The 22,493-nt window shown below is 41.8% G+C and overlaps 1 protein-coding gene across 2 annotated transcripts in view; it reads right to left on the bottom strand.

Annotated features, from left to right (window-relative positions):
• The window catches only part of LOC126419304 (acetyl-CoA carboxylase), a 444,881-nt gene that overhangs the window by 17,124 nt on the left and 405,264 nt on the right, over positions 1-22,493 (bottom strand). For both annotated transcript variants that reach the window (XM_050086479.1, XM_050086480.1), the window contains exons 28-33: positions 15,698-15,789; positions 13,204-13,473; positions 11,180-11,300; positions 7,702-7,910; positions 5,370-5,513; positions 4,386-4,506 (exon numbers count right to left, since the gene is read on the bottom strand). In XM_050086479.1, the coding sequence (XP_049942436.1) occupies positions 4,386-4,506; positions 5,370-5,513; positions 7,702-7,910; positions 11,180-11,300; positions 13,204-13,473; positions 15,698-15,789 (957 nt within the window). The remainder of the gene's footprint in view (positions 1-4,385; positions 4,507-5,369; positions 5,514-7,701; positions 7,911-11,179; positions 11,301-13,203; positions 13,474-15,697; positions 15,790-22,493) is intronic.

Below are 22,493 nucleotides of genomic sequence, written 5' to 3' on the forward strand. Positions count from 1 at the left end.
TTAGTGGGAAGTATCCAGATAACCCGGACGGTGTAACACTGTGCCAAGATGTGCTGGCCGTGCACCAAGGCATGTTTAGCCACAGGGTGATCCTCATTACCAACAAACACTGTCTGCCTGTGTCCATTCATGTGAATGGACAGTTTGTTGCTGGTCATTCCCACATAGAATGCGTCACAGTGTAGGCAGGTCAGTTGGTAGATCACGTGGGTGCTTTCACACGTGGCTCTGCCTTTGATCGTGTACACCTTCCGGGTTACAGGACTGGAGTAGGTGGTGGTGGGAGGGTGCATGGGACAGGTTTTACACCGGGGGCGGTTACAAGGGTAGGAGCCAGAGGGTAGGGAAGGTGGTTTGGGGATTTCATAGGGATGAACTAAGAGGTTACGAAGGTTAGGTGGACGGCGGAAAGACACTCTTGGTGGAGTGGGGAGGATTTCATGAAGGATGGATCTCATTTCTGGGCAGGATTTTAGGAAGTCGTATCCCTGCTGGAGAGCCACATTCAGAATCTGATCCAGTCCCGGAAAGTATCCTGTCACAAGTGGGGCACTTTTGTGGTTCTTCTGTGGAAGGTTCTGGGTTTGAGAGGACGAGGAAGTTGCTCTGGTTATTTCGGCTAGTTCTAATAACTTTTACTTTATTTCCACTTCCGTTTTTCGTACATCACTGATCATTTTTAGCCGCTCTCCACCGGTTTTAACGTCATTATTTACAATTGTTAGCCCCATTTTCGTAATCTTTCACCACAACACCACGCCTTTTAATACATTTACACGTTTTTTCGAAATTTTCCCGAATTTCTCCGTCCTTTAACGTGTTTTAGCGGCAACACAACCACCTAACCTTCATGCACATCGCTGTCTACCAACCCAAGTTCACCACAGGATCAACTTAACCAACACTTTTTCGCATTTTTTCATACCAGATCTCCAGTTATTTTCTAGTTCACCCTTATCTCTCCCCATATATTTTTATCTTTCATTTTCATTTCAACCTCATGTTACACTTTCCACCTTCAAATACCATGTCACCCTCACAACACCCCCACAACGACCCCATTAAGTTTTATTTACATTCCCTCCGCAAACATGCCTTCACCCTAGCCAGATTACGCTCACATATTTTATTTTCTCAGGCTTGTCTGACATTTGGCATAACCCCCAAAGGCCTCACACTTAAAGTTCCCATCTCTGGCTGCAACCCTTCTTTCCATCAGTCCCTATACCAGTTCCAAACCGAACAATCCATTGCCCTCACCCACCTAATCCTTCACCTACACATCAACTCAGCCTATGAACACACCCGTCAACTCCTATCCTTAATAAAAGTCCTCAATCTTTCCTCTCCCACATCCACACCGGCTATTCAGAGCATCCTCCTCCAGGCCAACCGCAAATTAGAGCAGCATGCCACCCTTCACCTAAAAAAACTATCCAATCTCCTGGTTTCCCACCTCCGGAAAGGCAACTCACTCACCCTTCACAACCTTTCCAGCAAACCTCAACCACCTCTCATTGCACACAAACCCAGTCTCTCCCATCTACTCAGTCTCCCACTTCCAGCTCCACTCCCTCCAAAACCTCAAAATTCCAAGCAACACAATCTGGCACCACAACACCCTAACTCAGTAGTTAACCTTTCCTCCAAACCTCTCTCCCAATCTGAAACCTCTGTCCTATCCAAAGGCCTCACCTTCAGCCCCACTCCCAGATTCAACCAAACAGCCCTCGTCAAAGATTTACTGTCCTACACTCGTACTCTCTGCTGGAAGTATCACTTTGCCACGAAGAAAAATGATCCTAATCCTACCCCTAATGATCCAACTCCCCAAGACACTATCCAAATTGAACCCTGCCTGGAACAGTTCCGTCCTCCGTCACAGCGGGACCCACCTCCTCTTCCTCAAAATCACCCTCTCCAAACCTTCCAGGAATTTCTGACTTCCAGCCTTGCCTCTCAATCCTTCTTAAAAAACCTTAATCCTACTCCCAACATCACCACTGCTGAAGCCCAGGCTATCCGTGATCTGAAGGCTGACCGGTCCATCATCATTCTTCCGGCGGATAAGGATTCCACGACCGTGGTACTTGATCGTCGGGAGTATGTGGCTGAGGGACTGCGTCAGCTTTCAGACAACACCACATACAAAGTTTGCCAAGGTAATCCCATTCCTGATGTCCAGGCGGAGCTTCAGGGAATCCTCAGAACCTTAGGCCCCCTACAAAACCTTTCACCTGACTCCATCAACCTCCTGACCCCACCGACACCCCGCACCCCTACCTTCTACCTTCTTCCTAAAATTCACAAACCCAATCATCCTGGCCGTCCCATTGTAGCTGGTTACCAAGCCCCCACAGAACGTATCTCTGCCTACGTAGATCAACACCTTCAACCCATTACGTGCAGTCTCCCATCCTTCATCAAAGACACCAACCACTTTCTCGAACGCCTGGAATCCTTACCCAATCCGTTACCCCCAGAAACCATCCTTGTAACCATTGATGCCACTTCCTTATACACAAATATCCCGCACGTCCAGGGCCTCGCTGCGATGGAGCACTTCCTTTCACGCCGATCACCTGCCACCCTACCTAAAACCTCTTTCCTCATTACCTTAGCCAGCTTCATCCTGACCCACAACTTCTTCACTTTTGAAGGCCAGACATACCAGCAATTAAAGGGAACAGCCATGGGTACCAGGATGGCCCCTTCGTACGCCAACCTATTCATGGGTCTCTTAGAGGAAGCCTTCTTGGTTACCCAGGCCTGCCAACCCAAAGTTTGGTACAGATTTATTGATGACATCTTCATGATCTGGACTCACAGTGAAGAAGAACTCCAGAATTTCCTCTCCAACCTCAACTCCTTTGGTTCCATCAGATTCACCTGGTCCTACTCCAAATCCCATGCCACTTTCCTTGATGTTGACCTCCACCTGTCCAATGGCCAACTTCACACGTCCGTCCACATCAAACCCACCAACAAGCAACAGTACCTCCATTACGACAGCTGCCACCCATTCCACATCAAACGGTCCCTTCCCTACAGCCTAGGTCTTCATGGCAAACGAATCTGCTCCAGTCCGGAATCCCTGAAGCATTACACCAACAACCTGACAACAGCTTTCGCATCCCGCAACTACCCTCCCGACCTGGTACAGAAGCAAATAACCAGAGCAACTTCCTCATCCTCTCAAACCCAGAACCTCCCACAGAAGAACCACAAAAGTGCCCCACTTGTGACAGGATACTTTCCGGGACTGGATCAGATTCTGAATGTGGCTCTCCAGCAGGGATACGACTTCCTAAAATCCTGCCCAGAAATGAGATCCATCCTTCATGAAATCCTCCCCACTCCACCAAGAGTGTCTTTCCGCCGTCCACCTAACCTTCGTAACCTCTTAGTTCATCCCTATGAAATCCCCAAACCACCTTCCCTACCCTCTGGCTCCTACCCTTGTAACCGCCCCCGGTGTAAAACCTGTCCCATGCACCCTCCCACCACCACCTACTCCAGTCCTGTAACCCGGAAGGTGTACACGATCAAAGGCAGAGCCACGTGTGAAAGCACCCACGTGATCTACCAACTGACCTGCCTACACTGTGACGCATTCTATGTGGGAATGACCAGCAACAAACTGTCCATTCGCATGAATGGACACAGGCAGACAGTGTTTGTTGGTAATGAGGATCACCCTGTGGCTAAACATGCCTTGGTGCATGGCCAGCACATCTTGGCACAGTGTTACACCGTCCGGGTTATCTGGATACTTCCCACTAACACCAACCTATCCGAACTCCGGAGATGGGAACTTGCTCTTCAATATATCCTCTCTTCCCGTTATCCACCAGGCCACAATCTCCGCTAATTTCAAGTTGCCGCCACTCATACCTCACCTGTCATTCAACAACATCTTTGCCTCTGCACTTCTGCCTCGACTGACATCTCTGCCCAAACTCTTTGTCTTTAAATATGTCTGCTTGTGTCTGTATATGTTTGGTTGGATATGTGTGTGTGTGCGAGTGTATACCTGTCCTTTTTTCCCCCTAAGGTAAGTCTTTCCGCTCCCGGGATTGGAATGACTCCTTACCCTCTCCCTTAAAACCCACATCCTTTCGTCTTTCCCTCTCCTTCCCTCTTTCCTGATGAGGCAACAGTTTGTTGCGAAAGCTTGAATTTTGTGTGTGTTTGTGTTTGTTTGTGTGTCTGTCGACCTGCCAGCACTTTCATTTGGTAAGTCACATCATCTTTGTTTTTAGATATATATTTCCTACGTGGAATGTTTCCCTCTATTATAACCTTAACATTTATATATATATATATCAGCTTACAAACAATGTAAAAAGCAGTTTCATGTTTATTAATATAATATTACAACTTACTTGGTGAAGGCCTTCCAGCAAGCATCCACCTCGGGTCATAGGGTGCCTTAGTTGGCATGTACGTAACTTCTCTCTCTATTGGGTCAACTGGCTGAATGATCGGCAGTGGCGATTGCTTATCCTAAACACACACATCATGCAATACATGAACTTGCCAGCAAAACGTTTGGAGTCATGATGACACTGTCAAGTGAACTTAGTTATTTATGCAAATATTTTTAAAAACTCAAGATATGTACATGAAAAATGTAGTTATGACAAGAAAGTAAAATGTACATTTACAGTGCACCGAGAAGCTAGTGTTAGAATTAGAACATTTAGCGTTTAGCAAGACTTTCTTTTTCATTATTATGCCTCATGTGCCAAAAAGAGAAATATTAGTTTTGAATAATGAAAAATCCAAGAGGGAATAATATTAGTTTTCAAAGCACAGTGAAAGGAAACTGTGATGTCTCTCTATTTATATAAATAATTTAGGAGTAAAGTTAACAACTCACTGAATAGCAGAGATACTGAGCAGACAAACAAAACTGAAATTTTAACTATCCTGCTTTCAGCCCCCCCCCCCCCCCTCCCACACACACACACACACACACACACACACACACACACACACACAGAGAGAGAGAGAGAGAGAGAGAGAGAGAGAGAGAGAGAGAGAGAGAGAGAGAGAGAGAGGAAATAGCATTTGGGCAAAAGCCAGAGATGAAGATTTCATTCTTGTTTGTATATCTAGTGACAACTCAATGCCTTTGCTATTCGTTGAGTTGTTAATTTTACTGCTAAATTAGTTATGCACTGCCAGAACTTTCCATACTGTACTTGATACTTAGTAAACCATAAACTTCATTAAACAAGAAATTTGGTGACAGATTGATTTACAAAACATATTCTCAATTTTTTTAAATTTAATTGTTTTTTTATTAAGTTACATTATTTCATCAGCTGATCTACAAACAAAACGCCTTGGGAGATAGAACATACCTTGGGAACATATGAGAGCCACTTCAGAATTGTGTAGATACCATCCAAATCTCTCGACTCAGTCTTGTGTGAAACACCATTATTGTACATTATCTGTGTGCCACCGAGTTGATTATTTGAAGCATAAACCTCACGGCCCAACAACTGAAAGGGAAATATTTTTATTTTTTAATGTGCAAATCAAATACTATGTTTCATCTGCTTTTAGGTGTGTCACTGATACAGTACAAAACACGTGTTATTTGGAAGATCTCTCCCCACCAATTTGAAGCTTCAATTAACTAAGGAGAAGACGAATTAAACACCTGTGTTCCCCTTGGACTGTTTGGATTCTGTGCAGGCTTACCATCCTTTTTCTCTGTTCTGATGAAACAAAGAAACCACATGCTTTATCTTTGTTTTCTTATGCATCGTTGGCCATTAAAATTGCTACACCAGGAAGAGTAAAAACTGACAAAATTTTACTTACATATATCCAACACAGTAGAAAAAATATACATTTGAATTTGGTGATAATTTAATACACAGAGCTGCCACCTCTGGCAGCAACAATGGCTTTTACACAGATGGGCAGAGAGTTGAACTGAGCTTCGTTGTCAGATATGGGTATGTATTTTCATGTTACTTCAACTATTCCAGATCTCACCGATCACAGTGACTGGCGAGTGGCGATCTGCTAGGGCAACAGTCAAATACCCTCTACACAGAGGCAATTCAGGATAGCACAGGCAATATGCAATCTTGTGTTATCTAGACAGCCATTGACCTTAACAGATCAGAAATGAAATTACAGACTACACAAACAAGACTTAATCATGTTATGTGTCCAATGGCACCCTGTATCATCACACCAGGTGCTGGGCCTATACGATAATGACTAAATGAATATGGCAACGTCTGTCATCATTGGAGCTCACAAATATGGATACATCCACCGGGATCCTGTATGCAGAACTGTGTCCACGCCACTGCTGGCACACCTCTCTCTGATGCTGAAACAAGGGAAGTTGCAATAATGGTCACTTTTCTGCCAGTTTGTGGCACTCCATATGCCACCACATTGTACAGATGCTTGCCTTGCTACAACCAAGCTTAATTCCTGACAGGGGGTTTACAATTCTCCACAACTGAGCGAACAATGTGCCGGTCCTCTCGGACACTAGATGCACGGCGCCATTTGACATCTATATGGCATTGATTATGGCCCTCCAGAACCCACCAAGTCCACATTCACTTGACAGTCACGGGATCCTGAAAAAGCTAGCAGCAATATCACAGAATGGGATATACCATGGTACCAACAGGCCATAATCCTGTCATCATCTTAGTCTGGCATGTGCTGGTAGCCATCTATCCTCCTCACACAAGGCTTAACATTTCATAAACTAACAACATTCACAGGTGTCCAGAGTGAAAATTTCACTCTGTAGCAGAGTGTGCACTGATATGAAACTTCCTGGCAGACTAAAACTGTGTGCCAGACCAAGACTCAAACTCAGGACCTTTGTCTTTCATCAGCAAGTGCTCTACTGAGCTACCCAAGCATGACTCATCCTCAAAGAGGTCATGAGCTGTGCTTGGGTAGCTCACTCAGGAGAGCTCTTTTCCACGAAAGGCAAAGGTCCCAAGTTCCAGTCTCGGTCTGGCACATGGAAGTTTCAACATTCAAATGTGAAACCCTTACATACATAATGAAGAAGGCATTACTCCTACCTATTTTGTGCAACTGTGCTGAAATACTAATCATTTGTGTATCCAAGCATGTAATATGCTTCATCCAAACTAGACATTTGTTGCATATGGAATACATGGGATTGCAATTTTAATGGCCAGCAGTGGTGTTACATTCTTCACCTTTTTATTGCACAATATTGATAGTTAACCTGAAGCTTTTTCTAATAATGTAAAAGCTATAAGACAAACTGTAAGGTGTAAATCAGCCTGCGCAGACCAAATAAGTGTTAGTCTTCAATAGTTAAACAGAACATGCACAATTGGAAAGTGTGATGTAATAGATGACCTACAGTTGCATAGTTTAATGAGGATTTTTTAAAAAATCTTTGTCATATTATGTAAAGTTTAATTCCACCCATTTGTCTTTCAAAGAAAATACCACAAAATTCCTTTCTTTTTCTAATTCTTGAAAGTCAAGCTGTCTTTAAATACTGTTAATTAAGTACAGTTTTCCGATGGCATTTTCACTCTGCAGCCAAAAGGCAAAGGTACCAGGTTCAAATCCTAGCCCAGCACACAGTTTTAATCTGCAGGATGTTTCAAATACAGTTTTCTTATCCTTATGAAAGTTTGTATTCTTTTAATAATAACAACTTACTTTGTTCAGAGCACTGTAACCTGTCAGAATGATATGTGAATTTTCAATCTGAATAACACGTTGGCCCAGCCGCACCAAGTAAGACCCTATGCCAATGGCACGGCAGGTCACCATTGATATAGTAACTATCTCTTTGTAAGCTTGGGAAGTTTCACCTGCAATGGCTCCAGCAGCTCTTAAGTTTTCTACACCCAGCCCGTCTTCCTTTCCTGAAGGAAATTTATTTGTCAGATTATTAAATTTGATTCAAATCCAATACAGTTATAATCTACAAATACAAAGACAAAAATAAAACATTGAAATCTATAAGAAGAAATTAAGATTAGTGTCAGATTAATACAACACATTACTGACAGAATATCACCATCTTTCTAAGAAATAAAAATATCATATTACAGCTGTCCTTAGGAAATAACATGTTTCATTGTCTCACAAACAATTTGGAGGGAATAGGCCACTGTCTTATTAAAAGCAGCAACCAAGCATTTGCCTTCAGTAATGTATGGGGGGAATATCCTTGGGAATGTCAAACAGAGATTTGAACTTCACTTCTCCATGGGCAGTACATGGGCTGAACGTGTGTCCAAATAATATTCACATTTCTAGTAAAATAAAATGTATGTATTTTGTATTCACAGCATCCTGCAACCTTCATTAAGTTTATAAAATGTAAAGACTATGAACAAATATGCATTGATAAAAGCAGGTATTGTAACATGAGAGTCCATGAACAAATGAATAATAGTGAAACTAATTCATCAGCATTAAGTACACATTTGAGACAGCAAAATCATGAAGCAACAGATGTAGCAAATTGCCTGTCAGTTTTACACACAACTGATAGAGACAAACATCTAAGCACTCTCTACAAAACAGTAATCTTTACTCAAATGAAAAAGGAGCATTTAGATGTACCATAGTTTATGGCAGTATTTGGCCCAATAGTGTTCCCGTCAACACTGTTGCGATACATGGAAATTTTGCGGTATGGTTGGGCAATATCGCTGATGTTGCAGACTGTTGCGTGCAGTTGGCGACATATTGGAGAGAGGTTGCCAGTGTTGTCCACAAATGGTGGAGAATATTTCCTGTTGTGTAGTGGTTAGTGGAAAACTGAGGAAAAGAGAGGACTATGAATTTTATAAATAAAATTTGTCTATGAACCAGGACTATAAGACTCTGAAAGTAATGTACATAAAGATAGAAATATGAAGAAAACAGTTGGCAAGCTGTTGCCAATGAGCTCAGGAATCATATTTAATGAAACATACAAAAAAAATTTTGAAGCCTTCGAACCTATGTCAAATGTGAATCAAAGAAATCACACAGCGAGAGTGGAAGTGCAGGTGAATCTTCATCTGATGCAATGATTTTCATTTGATGCCATGAATTTCATACTGTCTCCAGACATACCTGAAGCAGAAGCTGAAACAGTAACAATGGTGTGTACTGATGAACAAATATATATATTTTTCCCCGAACATCCATTAATGAGATCTTTCAGTCCTCCTACAAAAGCATTACATATTATTGGTAGCATGAGGCTTACTGATGAATAGTATACTTTAAGAGAGGTAAAGCAAATTTAAGTACAAATCACCAGCAGCTAAAAACTGATGAACACCAATCGGGTTATAACTGGTATACACTTTCTCACATTTGTGCCAGTTTTAGCAGTTCTCAGACCAATTGCTTGTACAAGATATGTGAAATAGTGTTTTGACATATTGGTGAAATTCTGGGTAAAAGTTATGTAATGAACCTCCCTTGCATTTTTAGTGGTTTATGTATGTTGCATGTACATACTATGCATCAAAATACTCATTGGAGACTTGTCTATTATCTAACATGCATTTTTTTATATACACTACGTGATCAAAAGTATCTGGACGCCTCACTGAAAATGACTTACAAGTTCGTGGCACCCTCCATTGGCAATGCTGGAATCTAATATGGTGTTGGCCCACCCTTAGCCTTGATGACAGCTTCCACTCTTGCAGGCATACATTCAATCAGGTGCTGGAAGGTTTCTTGGGGAATGGCAGCCCATTCTTCACGAGTGCTGCACTGAGGAGAGGAATCGATGTCGGTCGATAAGACCTGGCAAGAAGTCGGCGTTCCAAAACATCTCTAAGGTGTTCTATAGGATTCAAGTCAGGATTCTATGCAGGCCAGTCCATTACAGGGATGTTATTGTCGTGCAACCAATCCGCTACAGTCCGTGCATTATGAACAGGAGCTCAATCATTTTGAAAGATGTAATTGTCATCCCCAAATTGCTCTTCAACAGTGGGAAGCAAGAAGATGCTTAAAACATCAACGTAGGCCTGTGCTGTGAAAGTGCCATGCAAATCAACAAGGGGTGCAAGCCCCCTCCATGAAAAACACTAGCACACCATAACACCACCACCTCCAAATTTTACTGTTGGCACTACACACGCTGGCAGATGACGTTCACTGGGAATTAGCCATACCCACACCCTGCCACTGGACCGCCGCCACATTGTGTACCGTGATTCGTCATTCCACATAACGTTTTTCCACTGTTCAGTTGTCCAATGTTTATGCTCCTTACACCAAGCGAGGCATCATTTGGCATTTACCGGCATGATGTCGACCACGAAATCCAAGTTTTCTCATCTCCTGCCGAACTCTCATAGTACTTGCAGTGGATCCTGATGAAGTTTGGAATTCCTGTTTGATGGTCTGGATAGATGTCTGTGCTGTACGTGTCCCTTCACATTTCCACTTCACTATCACATTGGAAACAGTGGACCTAGGGATGTTTAGGAGTGCGGAAATCTCGCCTACAGACGTATGACACAAGTGACACCCAATCACATGACCACGTTCAAACTCCGTGAGTTCCGTGGAGTGCCCCATTCTGCTCTCTCACAATGTCTAGTGACTAGTGAGGTCGCTGATGTGGAGTGCCTGGCATGCATGCACGCACGCACACACATTGAGTTTCAATGAGGAAAATTACATGGCATGGACATTAGACTATGTTACATGTCAATGTGTTATCATAACATTTATTTGTCTTTCACATTCATTAGCTTCACCAGCTCACAACCAAGTTATCGCATTTCAATCCCAGTGTTCATCTTAACTTGCCTAAATTTGTATAGCCATATGGGGATTTGAAACTCATTCCTCAGTTGACTGCTTTAACCACTGTGTTACCTTCCTTGATTTGTTGGTGGAAGCTTCCTGATATTCAACAGTAGTGATTATGTGGCATCATAGGAAACTTAAATTATAATGAATAGGCAAACGGCTGAATCCCACTTCTCCCAAATGATTCAGTGTCTTAATATTTGTGCCACCTCATCTATTTCCAAGTAATAGACTACAGAACCAAAGTTGAATACAAAAGCAGACAAAACCAAACACACAAAAAAAGAGAAAGAATTAAAAATAATCCAACAGGAATAGAAGACAGCATAAGTCAACATTTGAGGGTTATGTAACTTACCAATTATGTCAGTAATCTTGTATCGTGCCTCACCCTCATCTTCAATAAGCACTGCTCTCACTGAATTCATTGCCGACACCTTAGCAAAGTCTTCAGTGGTAAGATAAAGATACTTGAACCCCTGAAATTAAGAAAACAAATTATGATCCACCATCTTGAATTCACACATCAAATTCCACAAAATTTAAATGAAACAATATTGCCAACTAGCACTTATTGTGACTTGTCAAAAGTACATTAAAGTGACAGTCTTAGTATTCTCTTAGAAAACCTCAAATACTGTGATGTCAAGGATCTGCTGGAACTGGTTTTCATTCTATTTAATTAAAAGAATTCGCAGAGTCAATAAAATAATCACTGCGGACGTACCACAGACATCGATACTTCTCTTATTGTTGTATATAAATGAATTGCCACAGTACAACCAACAAATTGAAGTAGCTCTCTTTGTAGATGATGGAAGTGTTATACAATAGAACCTAATGGAGACATTTCAAAACAAAATTTTGTGAACACTATTAACTGGTCCTCAGCAAATGGAATATCACTAATGCAATACGTGCCACTGTAGTCTTGCCGCCTAAAACACACATGTGGGGAAAAAATCTATAAAAGAAACATAATTTTTTGAACTTAGGAGTTTATATTGACATTAACCTGGATGAGAAGTCATGTATTATAGTTCATCTTAAACACCGAAGCTCAGACTTCTGCATTACAGGTAACAGCAGACTTTGACGATGAAAATATCAATAAGTTTACTTTCTCATCATATTTACACTTGCTGAATGTCTTATTGGATCACATTCTGAGGCAGCTCACCATTGAATAATGATATTTTCATTATGCAGAAGTGTGTAAAAAGAGTAAGGAAAGAAAAAAAAGAAAAAGGAAGGAAATAAGATCAAGATTTCAAGTCATTGGACACAGAGTACACTCTAAAACAGGGGAGGGGGAGGGGGGGGGGGGGGAATCAGCTGATCCATTTTCAATGGAACCATCGCAGTTTTCTGCTATGCTATGATACTCTAATGTTGTCCCCTGGGGCATATTTGCCCGCAAGTGCCCATCAGTTCGCCCACAGACAGACAAGTAGTACAGGCTCCCGCCAGACAGTTCTGTAACACACAATCTGCCCATACGTGAGGCACTTTGTCACCCGTGACCAAGGGCGTTCAGCCAGGACAGTACGATCACACAGCTGGCTGGCTGCACTTGCACTATATGTTTGCTTACATCTGTCCATCAGAGCCCATAGGTATCAGGCTACCCAAGGGCAGGCACTAGAGCTGGAACAGCTCACTCTTAACAATTTAGAGAAATCACAAAAAAAAAAACTAAATTTGGATGGTAGCTCCTCTTCAACGTGATTCCAGTGTGTAATAATGATTATATGTAGTGGCCACTCTAGAACCACCTGTAGATAGTTCTTTAAACATTTGGGTGTATTGGAAACAACTTTACAGTTTTATGAAATTTATTGGCAACCATAAATCAGTGTTTGGAAACAACAACAACACTAATAAATATAACACTAAATACAGAAAATGATTTGTAGTTATATCCTTCAACTACAGCACGACACAGAAAAGATTGGAGTATTTGCCATAGATATCGTTCACCACTTATGTAGCGACACAAAGTGTCTAACTGTTATAAAAATTCATATCTGATTAACATCTACAGCCCACAAAAGAATTACAGAATGTATTGCACTCAATTTAAAAAGACAGAAAGAGAGAGAACACTGATCATTTTCATACACTCGAAAGAAGTTAGCATTTGCGCAAGAAGGGGGATAAGCAGTTGTTATGCCAGGTACTCTTATAAATAAAATCATTATTATTTAAAATTATCATTATTGACCACAGTAATTGGTTACTAAGCAATAGAAGTAGGAGAAAACAATATGCAAAAACCATTTTTGTAGGTTCTTGTTATCGAGTTTTTCATTTTTAGTTTTTCCAACTAGTCATAAGGATTATAATTTACAACAATTAAAATTTCAGCCTAAAACATTCTACCTTGTCAGGCTCCTCTGCATCTTCCCACGCAACTCTGAACAGGCTCTTGACTTCCTCAGCAAGACCAATACGAGCGCCACTGTTGGCAGCTATATATATTCGAGGTATCTGAAGTTTTCGAGCTAACTCTGAAGCCAACTGGAATACCAAGTCTTCTCGGGGCCCAAAGGATCCAATAAGATATGTAATGTCATTAGCAATTACAATAATGTCACGTCCATCAGGATATTCTGGTGTGAAAAGGGTCATGCGCCATGCTACCATACCAACCTGAAACATTCAATAATTCATTTTTACTGTACTCAAACTAGTCCTACAAGTGCATCATCTACATGAAAACAAAATTTTTAACATAATACAATGCATACTACATGTTTCTTTGAGAATCAAAGAGCATCAAGTACAATAAATTATAAATATGTTGTAAAGATAGAATTTTAAGTTTTTCCACTAAATATGTAACAGAAGCTGTCACAAAATTTAAAGAAAAATGCATAGAAAAACCCACAACTAGAAGTGTCATTTATTTCTTGAAACTGCTTTCACAAGGGAACCATCTGTTGTGAGCTGCATCTTACGCATTGTAGGGTGGGAATGCGCTGCCCTTCCTTTCTAACGTCCCCTCCGAAGAAAGGGACTATTAGTCCCAGACGGTCGAGATTCACTAAGTGTATTATCAGCAGGACTGAAATTTCACTTCCTGATTAAGTACTGGTCAGCAAACTGCCTCAAGAGAATTTTCTTTTTGATAACATTACAAGAGTGTCCATTCAGTACTGTGGAATGGATCTGAGATCAACATGTTTTCTCCTATGGGGTACTTTATGTTTGCGCAAGAATGGTTTCACTAAACAATTTCTTAATTCTTGGACTGGAGGGGAAACTAAAAATATTATACACAATCAATTAAACAAATACTGCAATGAATTTGTAAATGATTTTCCTCCATAATTTAAACTTTTACCCAGGCCTGGGTAAGAGGTACATTTACCCAAGCTAACTTTCATAAAGAAGTGTGTACTAAAAGAGATTGCCAGTAATAATGGTTATAACCCCAACATAGTCGATAATATAACTGAGTGCAAAATGAAAAAGACAGTTTCCACACTGATGAAGTCCGTGAACAACAGGGATGAACATAAGAGATTTATAGTTATTCTGTTTCTAGGAAACATATCTTATAAAATGCAATGTGTGCTCCATGGACATGACTGTAATGTACCATTTTCCACCAACAATAGCTTAAAATGGAATTTTGTTTGTTTCAGCAATAACAATTATATTGAGTTATTGCAATCAGGAGTTTATAATAAATGTAATGATTGCCTGGCATATTACGTAGGGGAAACAGGTGGGTCTATAGCCATAAGATATAAAGAACACATGCTGTCGAGGGTGGATAAGAATAAGAATGGGTCAACGTCTGTTGAACACATCATCGAAGAAGGACATATGGCCCCTACCTGTTAATGACACCAAACTATTGTGTAAAGAAGCAAAGGGTATGAAATTAGATTTATTGGAGGAGGTGCAGATATACAAGCACAAAAAGTTTGACAGTGGGAATTTACTGAATTATCAGTGTTATTTGAAAAGTTCCAGCTTCCATGGAGGTTTTCAGCCTATATTGGGCATAGCAGGTAGGCACTATAAGTTACTCAATTGTGCCATATGATTGTATGATTATCTTTTGAGATAAACTAATGTTTTAGGGCAATGCTCCCATAGGAATTTGTCATAAAGAGTCATGAGCTGCTATTATGTTAACAGTGGTTTATGTTGAGACAGATATGTTAATGTGCCCTTTGTCATTTTGTACCATGTTACAACACTCATGCACTAGGATGCTAGTCGTAGAAATAATGTCAATCATTGGTAGTGTGGCTATGTACGACGACTACTGTTGGCTGGTAGAATTAGCCCTATACACTATTACAGGGTGTATACAAGGACAAGGAAAAAAAAAAAATTCCCGAATTGTTCCTGCATTTCCCGGTTAAATAATTTCAAAACACTGTACAAACAAGTAATAAGATTTGAAAAGTAAAAGACTGTGAAGTAAACAGTATAGCCATACTACATTCTTTCTTGTAAATTAAGATAAACAAAACTACAAACATAGTGAACTTAAAACAACTCTTTAGAACAACCAGTGTGCTATGCAGCTGCTGTGCTACCAGGAAACTACAATACAGGAGATTTGTTAATATAATGCGCAGCTGTCTTCTTTTATTGTAATGTTTTGATAAATCGCATGAAAATGAAGACATAATGCAAAAAATCCACAGGGGTGAAAGCATCAATAAACCAAAGTCAGCAGACCGTTTAACATAAATTTCAAAACAATAACCAGAGTGCTGGTACAATGCACAGCCAACATTCACTGTGCAGTTCAATACAAGTATGTTTTTGTTGGCTTGGATTGTTCTCTTCTGAAAAGTTAGGTTCTTTGAGTATTATTGTTAACAAAAATTTAATAATACAGTTAACATACGTCATTCTCTCCTGGCAATCTCTTCTGCTCCTCTAGATGATCGTCCACAAGAACTAATTCCACATACTCCAGTAGCTGGGTTGGAACAACAACTGAAACACAAGATAAATTCTGTTGAACATTATTTTATCAACTGTGAACAACAGTAAAGGCAAGAAACAGGTAGTTGGTGGGGAGGAGAATGACATGAAGGAGAAGAAGAGGGGTTATGGTTACCTGACAAGTAACATTACTCAACTTTACTACAACATTAGAAAGTTTTGACTGGAATACAAAAAGGAAGAAGTTAACCAAAGAACTTAAAAAAGAAATGCGTGACAGAACAGGCTTATGTTAAAGTACAGTAGTGCTCAAAAGTATTTTGACAAACACATTAACTGGATTAATTAAGAACAAATATGAAACATTAAAATCAGTAATTTATTTCATTGACAGATATTCAATGTTCTACAGAACAGTGACCAATTAGCCCTTGTTTGCAACATAATAGAGTGTAATTTTTTTTAATGAGAACAACGTTGGCGCAAAAGTATTTTGACATTGTTGAAAAAAACACTTTTAAACACATAATTATCATCTACTGTAATAAGAAAATCAATATTTAGTGGGATATCCCTTGGCTTTTATGACAACCTCACACCCTGCCAGCGTTGAGGTGACCGACTTTTGAAAACGATCAATTGGAATTTTATTCCACTCATTTCTGACAGCTTAAAAAAATAGCATCTTTGTTCGAATAATTTTTTATTCTTATTCTGCAATCCAACTCCTCCCACAGATGTTCTATAGGACTCAAATCTGGACTTTGACTTGGCCACTCCAAACCCTTGACTTTTTTGCATTTAAAAAAATCACTACTGTACCTGGACTTGTGCTCGAGATTGTTATCTTGTTGAAAATACCACACAGCTGGCATGTGTTGTTTAGCGTATGGTAGCATTTGAGTCTTCAATACTTTTTTGTAAACTAACTGATCTGTATTACCTTCAATTCGAACTAATGGTCCAACTTCAGAGTGTGAAGAACCATCCCCAAACCATCATACTGCCACCTACATATTTGACCATGGGAATTTGGTACCTAAAGTCATGTCTTTTATTTACAGGACGTCGAACATTAATTTAAATTTGCTCCCATCACTCCACAGAATTTTAGACCAGTCTAAACTTGACCATGATCTGTGCCATTTTGCTAATGCAGTTGGGCCTTCCTGTTTTTCATAGATACTAAAGGCTTTTTTGCTGGTTTTCATCCATGTAATCCAAAGAGTTTCAAGCATCATTTGACGGTGGAAATATGAATGTCAACATTCTATTTTTCTTTTAATTATCTTTGTATCATTACAGCCGACTTGCAAACATCACTTGTTGATAACTTTTTTATGATATGACCGATTATAGGAGACTTTTTTCGGATGTCCAGTTCAAGGCTTATTTTTGGCAGCCTTTCATTTACTATAAAGTTTTTTTTCCCTGTACTAACAAGCTGACAAGACACTTTAAAAATAAGAACAACTTCGGTTTGTCTCGGACCTCCTTTAGTGCACTTATCAAGGCATTTCTAAAGTCACTGGAATATTCCTTATGTTTCAGCATTTGAAGTAATCACTGTAAGTAGATATCAGTAAAAGTCAGAACTAAGAAGCAAGTAAAGTCCACAAATTTTGGGAGAAAACTTCATGTCAAAATACCTTTGAGCTCACTGAAAGTCACATTCGTCTGCAGTGCACAGTGTAAACAAACAAGTTGCAACCTATTACCTTCATATAATCGCAGTTATACTGCTCTCCACTATACTCAAGACACTGTCTGGTAGTGTTTTAGTTTTAAGAAATAATAACGAATTTTAAATTGTAAAAATACTTTTAAGCGCTCTGTATATGGTGGCGGTTATCGTTACTCCTTGCAGTGTTTATTATTCATTAGCTGGTAAGCTGCCAAGTGAGGGACGGAAGGGGTGGGTGGGGGGAGGATGAAGGGTGGGGGGTAGGGGGAGAAAGGGAGGGGGGGTAGGGGGGAGAGAGGGGGGGAGAGAGAGAGAGAGAGAGAGAGAGAGAGAGAGAGAGAGAGAGAGAGGAGCTCTCTCCTTTGAAATACGTACATGATATTCTCAGCATGTTTAATTTAAAGAGCACAAGGACAGCTTAAACATTGCGCTGAAAATACCAACTGGGCCTTTGACCAGAATGCTCATGCATAGAACAGATCTTCAACCTGAAACAGCCCAATGATTTGCATATTTGTCTCCTAAAATGGGCAAAGACTGCACCCAAAAACAGTGAGTCTCATAAAGCAAACACTCACAGGCCCAAAGTACAAAATAAAATTAATGAGGAAACTATCAGGGCCCTCTGAAAGTAAAACTGAAGTTCACCAAAGAGATGGACAGTTGCCACTCCTCTTCAATTATAACAAACTCATTAGGGAATGGGAAAAAGAATTAAAAAGCCACAACCAACGGAAGCTTACCCAACTTGGACAAACAGAAGACAACGTTAAGATCTCTCACTTAGCTTTCACAGACGTTTCAGCAATACTAGTGGACAGTGAAAGCACAGCAATCATTCTTCAAAGAATGAGCTGAAAAAGTGGGCCAAACAAATCTCTTTTGTCATAAATAAATAAATAAATTTCAGAAACACCCCATCCTCCTTCGAAGGCCACAGTAACAGAGCCTTTTTTTTGTACAAATCAAGCACTGGAATATATGATATACATCACAAAATTAAAGAATATACCATGGAACCAACAACTTAAAAACTCCCCAAAAAATCACATAGATACAGTGGAAGTAGTAGACAAAATGTGCATAGTCAAAAGAAATTGTTGGGTTGTACAGTTAGAGAATTAGATGAAAATCAACAACCCAGAACTAAGTGGACTCAAGAAATAAATACACACAACACAGACACAGTTAGAGCTATGAGGACGATTACAAGAACAAATCTGCACTGTGTGATCCAAAATGGTTCATGTTGCGTATTGCGGTCGGAAGGAAAAAGTACTAACAGTCAATTTGAATACACTTCAATATAATTAAAGAAAAGTGCCTTCTTGGCATACGCTAAGTGTTAAACTCGTGAACACACAGAAAAAACCTCCACTACTCCTATGGTGGCAAACCAGATAAGAAAACAAGACAATAGAAGAAATATTGACCAAAATCTACTCTACCAAAATACAAAATACAGTGTGCTACTACAATACTATGGCGAGTGAATACAATGCTTGGGTCGGTGTAAGTACTGGCTAGAGTTGTTCCTAGCAGTTGGTAAACACTGCCGGTTTGACGGTCTAGGTGTACTTATAAAGCCAGGTCGGTGGAGTGCTACATCAGTCATATGAGTTCAGATTGGTGGAACACTGTCACATGTTGTCTGGCGAAGTAGTTCCATGTTTCTCTCCGTGCACTTGAAAGGGGGTCAGGAACCCATCTTGCGTTTCAGTTCTGCGAACCCTCTAAAAATAAAGGACTGATACGACATTTTGGGAAAAGTAAGTGCACAGTACCACAAGTGTCCTTAAAAGTAGGGGCGTCCAGGTCAATGTCCATGGGTTTGTGGCTGGCAAGGGCAGGCGGCAGCAATGCAGCAAGGGCAGCTGGCGGTGGAGACAGCAGCTTAGGCGGAGACAGAAGTGGAGGTTCTGCCACAGGGCAGTTATCGATAGGCACTGGTAGCTCCCCTGGGGCATTATGGTCCACCAGACGGGGGCGGAGATGGTTTAGGTGCCGGCAGGCAGCAGAACCGTCGGCCCACCAGAGAGACGTCATTGCCCAGCTGCAGAACTCGGTGATAACCACAGGTGCCCACCATGCCCGTGGATGAGAGAAGGTCGATGCCCATACCTCCTGCCCAATGCGCAAAGGAGTAAATCGGCATGCGGGTGGGAGGATAAGAAGCCTAAGGAAGCAGTATGGATAAGGGAGAATGGAACGGTCGACCGTGAAGTATCTACACTGGACTTTTACCAGCTGGGGGAGTGGTGTGGTATGTAGCCAAGAAAAGAAGCACCACCTCCTCCAGCAGGTAATGGCTCAGCAGCTTATCGAACGGGTCTTGAACACCTGCACAAATCATTCTGCCCGGCCGTTTGATGCAGGGTGAAATGGGGCGGTATGGATTAGGGAAATTCCACTGGCAGTACAGAGTTGCTAAAACTCAGTCTAAGTAAACTGTGGACTCTTATCTGTAACAATCATTTCGGAGAGTCCATGAACAGCAAAAAGGCACGGGAGAATTTTGATAGTCTCAGCAGAAGTGGCGGTCATCATGCGGGAGACATAAGGGCATCCCGACCTGGAGTTGATCAACATGAGCCAGTGGGAACCATGAAACTGTCTTCTTGCAAAATCCAAATGGAGATGTTCCCTTGGAGCAGCTGTATCCGGCCATGATAAATACTGGTGCGTGGGTGCTGCCTGATGTGTTTGGCATGTGGTGCAGGCTGACACGAGGGAGGCAATGTCTTTATCCATTCCACGCCAATGAAGATGTCGGCGGGTCAGCTGTTTGGTGAGGCCAATGCCCCAATGGCCAGCATAGAGAATGTTGGACATGGCGGCACAACGTATGTGGTATTACCACCCGAGGAATGTCAGAATCACTATGGAAAAGGATGACGCCACTGTGGAAAAAGAGTGTGTGCCGATGATCTCAAAAAAATACTCGACCTCTGCAGTTCGGATGCTATGACAGCTGGTCGGCCAACCCCCAGCGATTTGGCAGTGGAGAGCTTGCAGTGTCCAATACTGAGCAGCGGCTTGCCGGACCGTATCGGCATCCAACTGAAGTGCTTCCAGAGCTGTGTCCATGTCCAGTTTCACATGGAAAAAAACCAAGGGGGAAGCGTCAAACTTACAGTCCGCCCCGGGAGGAAGCCAGGACAGAAAATAGGCATTTGCATGCCATTCAGAGGTGCAATAGACAGTATCAAAGTTGAACGTCGCCAGGAAGAGCACCCAATGCTGGAGGCAGCATGCTGTCCAGGTGGGCAGTGCAGCACCCAGATGAAACAAAGAAACCAAAGTTTTGTGATTGGTCTGCAGTGTGAAATGATGACCATATACGAAATCTTAGAATCTTGTCGGGGCAAAAACCAGCGCCAAAGCTTCCTTTTCAATTTCACTATATTTTATTTGCGTGATGGTCAATTGTTTGAATGTCAAAACCACCACTTTCTAGAGGACCGCACCCAAGCCATTGTTCGAGGCATCGGCGGCAACAATGAGAGGCACAGAAGGATTGTAAGTGGCCAGGCAAGGATGGCGGGAGAGAGCTGACTTGAGATGTGTGAAAGCCTGCTCACATGCACTGTTCCAAACCCAATGCGCACCCTTGCGCAATAATCAGGTCAGGGGCGCCGAAATCTTGGTGGCATGGGGTATAAAATGCCAATAATAGTTGACTTGACCGAGAATGGATTGCAGTTACTTCACATTGGTCAGAGGAGAATGTTTTGAATCACCTCGACATACTCCTTAGAGGCGTGTAGGCCTCGAGAATCAATCGTGAACCCAAAATAGCTGACCCCTCGTGCAAAAAAGTCACACTTTCCTTTCTGGCAACGCAGGTTAGCCTCAGCAAAAACCTGAAACAGCCAATCCAGCTTGTCCGCGAGGTCCATCCCGGATGAGCCACCAATGATGACATTGTCCAGATAAGTGGCCGCCCCAGGCACCTGGCTTGTAAGGTATTCCAAATAATGTTGGAAAACAGCGGGGGTGCTGATGATACCAAACGGGAGGAGGTTGTACCGGAAAAGGCCACAAGGAGTATTGATGACTAGGATCTGCTTGATTCCTCCTACAACGGCAGCTGCAAATAAGAAATAAGCATCGCGCAAATCAATTTTGGCGAAAATGGTCAAGCCCGCAAGATGTGCCAGTATGTCATCCACCGAAGAGGACTGGATAGGTATCGATGACGGCCTGAGAATTTACCATGACCTTAATACCGCCATAGGTGCGTAAAGTCCCGTTCGGCTTCTCGACTATCATGATAGGCATCGCCCAGCAACTGTGCACGACAGCAGAAAGGATGCCTTCATCTTTTAAGCGGCGAAGTTCCACCTGAAGCTTGTCTCTGAGAGCAAAGGGGACTGGGCGGGCCTTAAAAAAAAATTTAAAAAATGAGGGACAGCAGAGGGAAGAAGCTGAACATGCACAGTGAAACCATTCACCCCTGCTGTGGAGGATAGAACAACGTTTCATATTTGCAGAGCAACGGGGCGAGTAGGGTATCCAATGAGGGAATCTATACTGCGTCCTGCACTGATAACCCCGGACGACCAAAAATGTCCATACCCAGAAAGTTAGTAGCACCGGGGTATCCAACCACCAAAAACTGAGTGGTGAAGGAACGACCGTTGTAAGATATTTGTGTGGAAAAAACGCTGTTGACTGATACAGAGTGATTACTGAAGCTGCATAAGGCATGAGTGTATGGGAATAAAGCTGGCTAGCCCAAGCATCAGTATGTGGTACAGTCCACAATAGAAACGGATGATGCCGTGTCAGTTTGGAAGACCAGCAGAATATGCGCGACCTGCAGGGTAAAGAGAAAACAGGCACCCAACTGGGGAATGATGGAGAATACTTCACTGTCAATGGAATGCAGGGCGTTCAGGTCCTGAGGTTATGATTCAAGATGAGCCTGAGCATCATCAGGAAGCATGGCACCCACGCGATGTTTCTGCGTAGCCTGACACACCACGGCGATATGGCCCACTCGGCTGCAAGCCGTTCATCTTGCTTGCTGGTGGGGGCACTCTGACCACTGGTGAGTCTGGAAACAGTC

This window comes from Schistocerca serialis, chromosome 9 (assembly GCF_023864345.2).
Source record: "Schistocerca serialis cubense isolate TAMUIC-IGC-003099 chromosome 9, iqSchSeri2.2, whole genome shotgun sequence".
Lineage (NCBI taxonomy): Eukaryota > Metazoa > Arthropoda > Insecta > Orthoptera > Acrididae > Schistocerca > Schistocerca serialis.